The sequence below is a fragment of the Lontra canadensis genome, unplaced genomic scaffold (genome assembly GCF_010015895.1).
Source record: "Lontra canadensis isolate GAN:19392208 unplaced genomic scaffold, GSC_riverotter_1.0 scaffold17, whole genome shotgun sequence".
In the NCBI taxonomy this organism is placed as follows: Eukaryota; Metazoa; Chordata; class Mammalia; order Carnivora; family Mustelidae; genus Lontra; species Lontra canadensis.
The window spans coordinates 2,850,662-2,863,133 of NW_022631011.1; the positions used below are offsets into that span (position 1 = coordinate 2,850,662).

The window sequence follows — 12,472 nt, forward strand, 5'->3', positions numbered from 1 at the left end:
TTGTAACTTTTCTCTCCACTCCAAGTCCCCAGAACATTCCCAAGCATCTCCACCCTTGTTTTGGATTCCATCCCACTTCCCCGGCCCTGGAATGGGTTCACCACCTCACTATCACTATCTTGGCCCAGGTACAATGACATCTCTACCTGGAAGACTTCCAATCGTGCTCTATATAGATACATTTTCTCCTTCTCCTGAATTCTGAAATAATTTAACCTGTAGTTCTGTAATGGAAGAAAAAAAACTGAATTCACTGTGTGTGGCATGCATCACGCTAGGCTGCTTTCACAACATTGTCCCATTTGATCCTTACAACTATCTGTGAGATAAGCGACACAACTTTTTTGTTTGATAAGGAAAACGAGAACTAAAGACATGAGGTAACTGTGCCAGGGTCACAGAGCTGGTATCAGTGGCAGAACATTACAGAATTGACGGATTCTGGGGAAGCGTCTGCACAGCAGGGAGCCCCACATAAAGGTCTCCATGGGTGCCTTTGAATAAAATGGCAACTCGGTGACAGAAAGCCATTTTCTCAATACTGAAAAATGTCTTCCTGTGGGTCCTGATATACTTTCTCCTCACCTCCCACTACCATGTACCCTTGGCTATAAGAGCAATGAACACTTGGCAAGTTCCTTAAAAATGGCTACCTTTGGCAGGACAACTATTAATTACACTTGCCCCCAGAAGATCCTGTCACAAGACACACGGGAAGTAAAACTCCATTTTCCCCAAAATGAGTATGTTGCTCTCCTGTGAGACCATGGGGAGTCTGTAAAGTAGGTGAGAACCAAGTGCTTTAGTGGCCTTTCTCCTCTGGGGGAATGAGTCTTTTCAAGGTCACTTTCCCAGCACCAAGGCTGGACAGGTGAAACCCTGCGTCTGAGTGTGGGACTCATGCTGTAATAATTTCTTCACCACATTCCCCACCCGGGCTCTTGTAATTGTGAGCACCAGTACCCATGGGCACATTCACATGGACGCTGACTGCAAACAATAACACGGCTTCACATTGGGGCACTTGGGTAGCTCAGTCCGTTAAACGGTTATCTCTTGGTTTTGCCTCTGGTCATGACCTCAGAGCCCTGGGACTGAGCCCTGTGTCAGGCTCCATGCTCAGTGAGGAGTCTGCTTGAGGATTCTATCTCTTTACCTCTGCCCTTCCCTCTCCCCTCTCTAATAAATAAATAAATCTTAAAAGAAGAAGAAGAAGAAGAAGATGATGATTATCATCCTGCAGGAGCCAAGAAACAAAGAACTAACTGCCTAGAAGCCTTGGATGGCACCTGTATCCTAGACGAGGGCAATGGATTCAGCATTTGCCTCGGATTGCTCCTGGAGATCTCAGCCCGCAACGGTAATGCAACGTCTAGCAAGAGGTAGTGGTAAACATACAATGCAGACAGCGAGCAGACAAAAATGGCCAGCTGCTAGAAGATTCTTCAGTTGACATGGAAAGCATTCAAAGAAGGTAACAAAAACCATGTAAAATTTAATATCACATTTTATAAAATCCAATGAGATGTGTATATATTGATGTACAACAAAGACTGCAAGATTATACCCCAAAGTGTCATTTTCTAGATCTCTGGGGTGGAATAAGAGGAGATTTTTTTATGTTTTTCTGTACTTCCCAGATTTCTTTTTTTTTTTTAAGTTATATTTTTTAATAGTGTCCATCACTGCACAGGTTACAATTTTTTTTTCCCCCAGGGTGAGAACTTTTAAGACCTAGTCTCTTGGCAACTTTCAAATATACAGTATTACTAACTATAGTTGCCAGACTGTTCTTTAAATCTCTAAGACTTATTTATTTTATAACTGAAAGTTTGTACCTTTTAACTCCCTTCACACATTCCAAAATTTCTACAGTGAATACTTACAGCTTTTATACTGGGGGCAGGGGGGCACGGGGATAAAAAAGGAAAGAAGAATGGAGAAGAAAGCATATGATTGGTGAATTTTACTAATGGGAATAAGATACCTGCTTTTATTCGCATGGGGGTAGAGAGGGCTGATCGCACAAAGGGGATGAGGGTCCTCATTTGCAACCATCCAAAGAAAAAAAAAAAAAGGAGACTCACTGTGTCTGCTCCTTCCAAAGGCAAAACTAATAAGAGAACAAAAACTAAAGATGTGTTTTGGGTGGGAACCAAATGGAAGAGGAGGACCTGGGGGGTTTAGAGGTGAATTCCAGAAGCTTTTCCACCTGAGCCTTTAAAACTTGCTGAGAATAGTCACCTGTCAGCCCCGGCTTGACTCTGGGAGATGGTTCTCCCCTGTGCGGTGCAGAGGCCAAGTGCACCAGCCCAGGGAGAACACTCACTGCTGTTCCACCAGCCCTGGAAGCTCAGCATCTGCCCTCAGGCTCGTCCTTGGAAGTAATGTGCCTATTTCCAGGAATGAACACGTGGTCTTTACAAACCAGTAATCATGGACAGAAAGACAGATAGTCACTTCCTATCTACCTACCCTCCTCTCCTCTCTGTGGATGCAGAAAGTACAGAGGACAGAGAGACACAACAGTCTAATGCAAGACAGTTGTTGCTCCACACTTTCAAAGCTGGGGACCGTCAAAGGTTCGTGAGGACATTGTGGCTCTTTCCCCTAAGCGGCTGCGGCAGGAACAGGCAGCGAGGAAAAGAAAACCCTTTAGATGCACTTGATAAATGTGAATCCTGTGAAAGCTGACAGACCCGACTGCAGGGACTCCGGGGGGATGTAGGGGGTCCTCGGGGTCTCAGTGAGCTCCCTCCACCCGCCGCCCCGCAAAAGTCTGCCACACTTCCTGGAAGGGAGTGTGTCCGTGAATTACTGTGGACATCAGGATGCATGGGGCTGTTTCATCTGAAACTAAAAAGAGGAAAATAGCAGACGCCAACAATGTGGAGCAGTGGGGCTGAGAGAAGGCAGCCCATACCCGGTGGGCAACAATTTCCTTAACAGTTCTGCTTCTGTTCAGAAAAGCACCCAAAAGGGTGGGTTGACCCGAGACACATCCGGGCCTTTTTGATTTAGGAGTAACCCTGGAGAATTAACTTTGATCTGGGCATTATGCTCTGGCCACAAGATTCCCAGGGCTTCCCGGTCTCGGGAACATGTATCCTGAGGAGTGAAAAATATGCATTTATGTCTCCCGCCTCAGGGGAATGACACACAAATGGAATAATGTGGAAGGGTCAGACAGAAGCAGGGGAGTAAGCCGTCTGCACCAGCTACCGTGGGGTTATCTCTTTCTAGCGTCATGGCCTCAAATGTGATGGACGCACCCCAGCTAGAGCTAACTTTTCCTTCCCTTAACAATTCGCTTTAAATCTAGTATCTAGAAATGTGGCTCAACAGACATGGCAGGAACATGACCACCTCAGAAAGAATCGATGCCAAAACCATATGCGCACGCAGACAAACACACACACACAAACACACTTACACACCCCTTCTTCAAACTCAGTCTCTACCATGTGCCTTTTCAAGCCACAAAACACCACACAAGCCTTTTTTCCCTCTTTTTTTGTTATAAATGTAAGGGTGAAAATGAATCTTTAGCTGGGATTCCCCTGCCTGTGAGTGTAGCAGTGGATGGGGGTATGGGTCAATGTTGATTTTCTTTGGTTTTTTTTTTTTTTTTTTTTTTTTTTGTCACATTCCCTTAGCTCACCTGCAAAATATGGGTCAATGTTAATTTTCTTATGTTTTTTTGTCACGTTCCCTTAGCTCACCTGCAAATTGGTGTGAATAAGTGATTATCAGTGGTCAGCAGTTGCCAGAAGGCTTGCTGGCTATTTTTAAAACCTTGTTGCATCAACAATGGATCAACAAGGGTGGACAGAAGGACACCACACCCTAAACCAGTGCAGGGACTCATCTTTGACTCTCACCCTTGGAGCCCTTTGTTTTGTTCATTCTCTTTCTCAAACCCCTTACTTTCCACTCTCTGTTCATGTCCCCAGCTCTCCATGTGATCTGGGGCCATTTCTTACCAGGACCCCGGTCCTCAGTGGCCCTGTAGTATAAGGGGACACACAGGATGTACCCCACATAGGATAGTGAGGGCATGGTGAGCTCTTGGATGTGAAACAGATTTAAAGAAGAAAACATTGCCAAATACATGTAATTCTTGCTGTTACAAAATGACTTGCTTTGTCCCAGAAGGTGTCCGCTATGAGATGGTATCTCCTCAGAGAGGAATGGAACAATGGGAACCTTAGGGAAGGCGCTGGGTTGGAAAGGTGACAGAGAGGTTCAGATTGAAAGAGGGACAAGGTCAGTGTGTCTCTCTTGGGTTTACCTCTCTTTGTATACATGCTCTATCTCCACTGGGGTATGTGGGGAACACAGGGACCTCTGTGTGTCTGCTGTGTATTTGTGTGTCTGTGTGGAAATGCTTATTCCTGCACTGACAGTAGTCCCCTACCAAAGACAGGGAGGGTGATTTCCCATCTTTACCAACACCAAGGAGGTCCTCAGAGAGCCCTTGCCTGCTCCCTCCCATGACCTCCAAACAGCATTCCAGCCAGAGACAATGGGGGCCCATTTCTTCCCCGTGATCAGCAAAACACAACCAAATGCCTGTGGGAGACTCTCAGATTAACCTGGTGCCACAGCTTGCCTCTAAGTCATTTGCACACAAAGAGTTTCGAAATGTAAGTATAGTGTCTCCAAAAAGAGAAATACAGGGAGAAGTCCAGCCCCAGCCCCCCACCCCTTGGGTTTGCATCTTCCTCTGCTAGGCCGCCACCCCCATGCATCAATTATAGTCATCTTGGCCTTCACACCCCCCCAACTATAAAATATTGACAGACAGCAGAAAGAAGTGGTTTTGTTGGCAAAGACAGGAGGGAGAAGCTGGAAGGAGAGGGCAAGCCACCAGGTCATTGTCAAGGTTGACAGTGTCAGACTGTCAGAGAAACTGGAGATCCATTATGGGGGTTTCTGCCCTGGCCCCTGCTTCATTTGCTCACGACCCAACTATGGGGCATTCCACTCTCCCGAGCTTCACAAAAGCATCAGTGGACTTACCTGTGGCTGAAATCCTTTGAGGTCGCTGGCTGCAAGGTCACTGGCTGTGAGGAGCTGGAAAAGAACAAAGGAGTCTTCCTGAGTGATACTTTTCCAAGTCTGCACACAGTATCCCCAGGACCACTGATCGGCAATGGACTCACCACTGCCCAGATCTGGAGCTCGAGAAGCATAACTGTAAAAGGCAAACATGGTATTTCCGGGCTAGGAAACTAGACCCAACAGCCTTCTCACCTTGTGTCCACCACACCTCTGACTTGATCTCCCTCTGCTGCCCTCTCTCTATGCGCCACCAATTCTACGAATGGTCTTAAATTATAGGTCAAGGACTATGTGTGGACTTCAGCAGGTCCACAGGCTCCTGAAATTGTGCACGAATTTATTATGCATAACACTTCCTTAGGAAGAGGATCCCTGACTTTCTTCCTACTATCAAAGTAGTCTGTGATACCAAAGCTAAAGATACAGTTACAGACCATCTCCTTGGGAGGGCTGCTTTTTCCTCTTCCGCTCCCTCTTCCCCTCCCCTCTGCTCTGCATCCCCCTTCTTCTCCTTCTCCTCCTCCTCTTCCTTCTTCTTTTTCTTTTTTTTCCTTTTCTTCTTCTTCAATTGGACCAGTAAAAATAACCCTTCCCTTTGCCCACCTGCATGTAACTCAGTTTCCCTTCATCATATATTAACTTTGATCTTACATACTATTTAGGTGTTCACAGCTTATGCCTCAAACTGTCATGTACAATATTGGAAGATAAGAGTCAGGTTTAGATATTTTCTGGGTCTCTGTGTTTAATCAATATTAAAGGGTCAAGTTCATGTTTTGATATTTTTGCATCCTCTCCAGAAAGCACTAGATAGAAGTATACGATTAATTACTAAAATAATCACATTCTTTATTGTTGCTCAAAAATGCTGGGAAATTGTAGGATCAAGAGAAAAAGGGCAGATGCTTATTTTGATTCAAGGACTGTGACTGCTAGCTTTGTTAGGCCTGGAGAGTGTTTGTGAAAATAGGAAAGATTTCATGTTTGCTGTAACAATATTTTGTTTGGTTCAAGAAAGAGAGGGAGTCACACTGGGCTCCAGTGCCTCCAGCCTTCAGGAAAGCTCAACGGGGCTGTTCAGCTTCTTTACATCACTTTGCCAAAAATGATACAGGAAGTGGTGCTAACTCTGGCACAGAGCTGAAATGAGGTGGAGAATGTGCACGCTATACCTCTGTCCTCATACCCAGTCCTGACGGCTAGGCTCCCCAGGCTGCAGGTGCCCAGAGAAGGTGGCATTCGTCGTGACAGCCAGCCAGTCAGTTTGGCCCCTCTGTTTTTGTTACAAAACAGCCAAGCAACAAGCCATGAGGGCACTTGACTAGTCACTGAGTGCCAAACTGAATCGTAAGAGTGTCTCCGCCTTTAAGGAACCTGCAGTTGCATCAATGGACTAGATGCATGTATGTCAGTGCGAGCAGAGGGTAGGAGTAGAGTGGAAGCATCAAACCGTGGCATGCACAAAGCAAGAGAGGTCGGGGAGTGAGGGTGGGGGTGCCGCGGAAAGAAGATGAGTTTGAACTGAGTCTTGCAAATGGAAAGGCAGCAGGATAAGGCAGTTCAGGTGAGGCAGCTATAGAATCAAGACAGACAAGGGATGTGCCCGTCCTGACCGAGCTCCCCTGGCATCAGCCACAGCACGCGTTAAGGAGGAAATTAGGAGACACTGAGGGTCAAGGATGGCGGCGGTGTCCAGCAGAGTGGTTGCTGTTTCCCATGGTTTCTCTTTTTTAACCTAACAACTGCCACATGAGATAGACAGCAGCTCCACTTTATGGATGGGAAAACTGAGACTTTGTGGAGGATAAATAGCATTTTCTAGGTCACGCAGGTAGTACTTGTATTTGGGATTTAAATCCAAAACTGTATTTTCCCAAAGCTCATCCTCTCTCTTCTATGCAACGATGCCTCTCGATGATGGCATGCTGGAGATAATTTGTTGGGGTGCCGTGTGTAGCAAAAAAGGGTGAGTGCTACTTTCTTAGTCAATGAGCCCCAGGTAGTAACATAAAGCATGCTGCTATGAATGACCATTATTGGACCCTTCTTCCAGGCATTATTTCATTTCACTGGCAATGACCGTCTACTCTTCAGATCTTGACAATGCCGTCTATGCCTCTAACTTGAGCTGAACAAAGGTACGGATGGAGTGGAGAGGAGGAACAGAAAAGTCAGAGGGGGGTTTGAGCATGGGAGTGACCTTTGCAAGGGCAGAGCCACCAACATGTGTTAGCATATAGGACCAAATGTCGAATTCTCCAGGCCTTGGGAATCCAGCAGGCAGGCATCTTTCTCCCCGCCCCCACCGCCCCCCCCCCCTCAACAGAGTTCACCAGATAGAGAGAAGGTGTGAGACAGAACATCTACTTCCTCCTAGTTCTGAGACGCTTCATCTGGAAATCAACCACAAGCATGTTCAAGGCATCTCAACATATGCACTTTTCCCTCGTGTCAGCGGTTTTGGGATTGAGAACTTGCCAGATCCATCTGTCTGGATATAGAGACATGGCATCTCTGGTTATTACTTGTTACGTCCCTAGCTCAACAAAATTGGGATCTGTCTATCCTACCTTCCTAGAAGCCTTATAACCTCTTCCCTTCTCTTAAAGGAAACCAGATGCATGCAATTTACTTCTTAATGATATAAGGGGTCTGTTTTGTGCGGTCATGTGTATTTTTTTATTTCTTCACCTAACAAGATCATGCCCAACAAGACCGTGATTTATATCGTATGTAACTTCTGCATTCCTCAAAGGGATGAGGAGTCCAGACAGGTGATTAGGCAATAAATACCTGTTGGCCAAATGACTTAAAAGGAAAGCGGGGAATATTGTCAACCCAGAGGTGAGAGCGAGAATGGCCCAGTTGCTGAGCCTGGAGAGCAGAAGTGTGAGAGAGGGCTTGTGACACCCTTCAAGTCGACAAGAGGAAATGGCACTCAGTATCTAGAGCATTTCCTGTATGAAGTAGGCACTCAGATAATTTGAATGAATTAATTAACTTACACGATGAGAGCAAGCTCTTCTCTTGCCGCTGTATTTATGCGTGACTATTGGTGTATACTTCAGCGTAGGTGTCAAAGGTTAAATTGAAGGAAAGACAGGATGAAAGAGGAAGAGGTTGAGCAGTGAAACAATCCACTACCACAGAGAGAGGGGGAGCTCCCCTTCCTGAGGATGAAACAGTACAATGGGCCCAGGGCGGTTTAGATGTGTTAGCTTAGCCAAGGTGGGTTTAGGGAAGGCGGTGACTAGCTGTCAGGTGTGGTTATCAGGTAACTTCTAGAACTCTTGAATTTCTTACCTTGGGAGATTCTGAACTACTTCCCTCACATTCTAGCATACACTTCAGGTGTTATCTGACCTGGGAAAGAGCCAGAGCCAAAGGCAAACCTCGTGACCTCCTCCTTCAAGGGTTCCTGAATGAGGGTGTGTAGAAGTCGGCTTCTCCCCAGCACCCAGTGAGGACCCCCTGCCGGCCTGGCTCCTGGCTTCTACCTTTGCTCTAACCAAACATATGAGCTCTTGGGCCAAACACCGACCTTGCTCCTTGACCGCTCCCCTTTACACAGCTGATTATTTCCTAAACGTCTACACCTTCTGCACCCAGGAAGGGGAGAGGGCTGGCCCTTGGCACTGAAGGACCGTGCTCAGATGGGGCTTAGAAATACAGGACGGGAAGTCCTCCTGTATTCTGCAATCACAGCCCACCTAGATCTGGACCCCCAAAGAGTTTCAGGACCTGAAGGAGACAGTTGGAGTTCTCTGGGTGGATGAGAAAAACCACCGTGTCCCCAGCGCGGTCAGGAGCCACCTCTCCCCGGGAACTGGAGCGAGGGCAGGTCGTCGAGCCAGAGAGCCCCCACCATGTCCACCTTTTCCTCCCTTCAACCGCGGCCGCTCTGCTCTTTCACATACACAAATTAATTTGGAGTCAAACGTTCTGTCCCAAGAACAAATTTAAACCTTCTGGACTAAGTTCTTATTTTACAGAAGTTGATAAGCGACTTCTCAAGATCCCACGGCTAGTTAACCTCGTCATCCCCGGTTGAGGCCTCTAACCTCCAGTCCCTCTGCAGGAACCCCTAACCCCAGACAGAGGGGGCTACCAGCCTGCCCCCATGCTGAAAGTGAGATAACATGTGCGCACAGTACAGGGGAAACTGAGGCCTGGGCAAGAAGACACGAGTGTGTCTCTCCACAAAGCCACTGCCCTGAAAAGCGCTGATCCCAGACCCTCCCCAAATCATCCCCCTCCTCGGAGATGGCCTCATTCTGTCCCCCTGGAGAAATGCTCCCTGCCCAGAGCAGTCAGGCTGTGCAGGGAGCAATCCATGACAGGAAGGCAGAGAGGGAGGAAAATGCAATCGGCATGGCTCTGGGGACTTCAATCAGGCTGAAGTTAATGAAAAGGATCCTGCCTTTTCCCAGGACTGCTAAATGTCTGCACCGCTCCCAGCGAGAGGGTTGAGCGGGTGCTGGGGGAGAAGGGCAGACAGAATTACATTTAAAAGGCAAAGGAAAGAGAAAATTCTTTCATCTCCCTGGTGGAGTGGGCAGTGTTCCTGGGGCCCTGTCTCAGACCATTCTCATTCCTGACACGTCTTGCTGTTCTCTGGAACCGTCCACATTCAAAATATTAGGATGATGACCCTGCTTTCCATTTTTGAGGAGCTGCAATTTCTCTCTTGGCACAGTTGTTGTGGTTTGGTTGTTTGTTTGTTTGTTTGTTTGTTTTTGGTCTCTCCAAGCCTAAGGGGTGGGGGTTAGGGAGCAGAGAGGAGGACCAAGGAAGCTGTAGGGCCCTAAGAAGGCAAGAGTCTCTTCACCTCCTGCTTCCATCACCCAGCTCTCTGCATGGGGGGGGGGTCTCCCTTTGCTTCCCTCACCATCCATCTAGCTGCAGCCAGCACCATCTTTGTGCCCTCTAGGACCGCCCCTCAAGCAGCTGCCCTTCCCCCAGCTAACTTCTACAGCATCCAAAGCTTCCCTCAGAGGAGGATAGGAGGCAGCTCCCCCTCTCCCTATGCCTGCCTGCCCAGGAACGTCATTTCCCTCTCCTGGCCCCTCGCCAAAAGGACACATCTCATCTGGGGAGGGTGCAGCCTAATATATCCCCACCAATCCCCCCAGGCTGACCTGGGAAACATGCATCTGGGAATGGGGTCACTGACATAAAAGGGGGGGGACATGGGTCACCCTGGACATCTATCCAGAAGGATCTCAACCTTGCAGACATGCAGCTGGACAAACTGAAGCCCGGTTGCACTGAGGATCCTCTAGGTCATTTGCTCTTCCCCCACAGTTCCTCCCTTGTGGGCCAGAGAGATAAATGATGGCATGGGAGATGGACAGATGGATAGATGGATGGGCGGACGGGTGCTTGCCTGCATGGACGCACGGGCAGGTAGGCAGAGAGCTAAAAGAACAGAGCAAAGATGGCTTTGGGGAAATAAATGCTTCATTTTAAAATTATGTTTAAATATATCAACCTTTCATTAAATAAAACATCTACTTAAGGAATGCCTGGGTGGCTCAGTCTGTTAAGCACCTGACTCTTGATTTCAGTGAAGGTCATGGTCTCAGAGTCCTGAGACGGAGCCCCATGTTGGACTCTGTACCCAGTGGGGCGTCTGCTGAAGATTCTCTCTCCCTCTCCCTCTGCCCCTCCCCCCACCCCCTTCCACTTAACCGCCTTTACACACACACATTCAACCTGTTCCCCTTTCCTATTTTATAGGAAGTGGAAATTTTTCTCCCTCTTTACTTTGTGAAGTGTCACCTGCTTCCTCCTTTGTCTGTAGGATGGAAACTGAACCCCATCCCAACCCAGCCCCTCTGTGCACACAATTCAGGACAGCCTCTGTCCTAGCAGGCTGAGACAAACACCCAGGCAAATGTGTAACCGAGGGTGTCAGAAAGCAACTAGCCCCACTCTCTAACTTGGCAAAAGGAAACTGAGGCTCAGAAAGATTGCGAGTCACCCAATGGATAACCTGGAACAAAACCAGCTCTGTGTATGCAACTGAGAGAAAGTCTCAAGTGCCCTCACACGGAGGACCAGGAGACTCTGAAAGGGCTGGGGAGCGCTGCAAGGTGAGTCACGGTTAAGACAGAAAAAAAGGGAAGAAGGTGAAGGTGATTTCCATGAAGCAGCGGGCTCTGGAAGCACCCACCAGCAGTGAGCCCACGGCTCCAAGGGAACCACAGAAGAAAACGTGGAAAGTGGAAAAGGGAGGTGAAACGGAACCGTCAGGTTGCCTCTCCTCATGGGGCTGATAAACTGCCGCTGCTGTACAAAAGGCCATTCGTTAGACTCGGAGGAGGAAGACTCATGTCCCAGCCTGGTCCCAGCTCAACGCATGATGGGGGATCTGTCATGGGCTCACACTTCACCTGTCCAGGTCTTCTTTTACTGCCTATAGATGAATGCCATGTTCTCTCTGGCCCTACGCTTCCAGCAGCCCAAAGTGTCCTTATCTTAGGGATGAAAAAGAGATGGAACAGACTATCTCTGGTTTCCTCCCTCTTCTCTTTCCCAGCAACTCTCCCTGAAGGACACATCGTTCCACCATCTGGAAGAATCCCTAATCAGAAGGACGGAAGGAAAGGCGGTGGGATGGTCTCGTACCCCTCTCCACTACTGGACCGCTGTGCAAACAGGAACTTAGGCAGATGGTCATTTGGACTGCTACATGGGTTCCTCATCCCAGTAAGCCTGCAGTCACCTCCACATGTGAGCTCCAGGTAAACAACCTTACGATTCCGAAAGCATTAGTCTACCTGCCAAGACATTTGGGGTGTGTGCAATGGAAGCCACACAGCTGGCTTCCTATCAGCCTAAGAAGCAAGCAACACACTTAAAGCTGCCATCTTGGTCTGGCTGATGGTCCCTTTGCTAAAAGCCCTCAGCACTCAGCCCTCATGGAATTTTAAAGGTTGAACCTGAAACCACTGACAGCTCCAGGCTTAGCTATGGAATCCCTGCCCAAAGAGCAATAAGGATGACTAATAATAACTGAATATAATGCCAAGCAGGCCTGGTCTTGATTTCTTATTTATTTTTCTTAATGATGGGGTTCTAACATTTACAGGTGAGATCTCTAACAAAATCCCCTAGGTACGCAGCCAAAAGAGCTTACTCTTTTTTTTTTTTTTAATTCCATGCATAACCTTGCACTTAGAGCCTATGTTCTAATGGTAGTATGTGTATTTGGTTCTTGTCCAAGTTACAACTATTTGCACTTCTGAGTGGGAATGTCTTTAATCCTTCTTCTTGTAGATCAGAGCTATAACCACAGACACCTAATGACAGAAGAGGACTCTAATGCCCAAATCTAGAACTCCCTGAGACAATGAGTCTTATTTTATGTTACTTCAAACTGGTGAACTTGTAGAAGCTTGTCCCA

The 12,472-nt window shown here is 47.6% G+C and overlaps 1 protein-coding gene across 8 annotated transcripts in view; it reads right to left on the reverse strand.

Moving 5' to 3' along the window:
* Positions 1-12,472, reverse strand: part of SETBP1 (SET binding protein 1) — a 359,547-nt gene that overhangs the window by 172,101 nt on the left and 174,974 nt on the right. For all 8 annotated transcript variants that reach the window (XM_032859503.1, XM_032859507.1, XM_032859505.1 and 5 more), the window contains one exon: positions 5,023-5,076. In XM_032859503.1, coding sequence (XP_032715394.1) covers positions 5,023-5,076 — 54 coding nt within the window. The remainder of the gene's footprint in view (positions 1-5,022; positions 5,077-12,472) is intronic.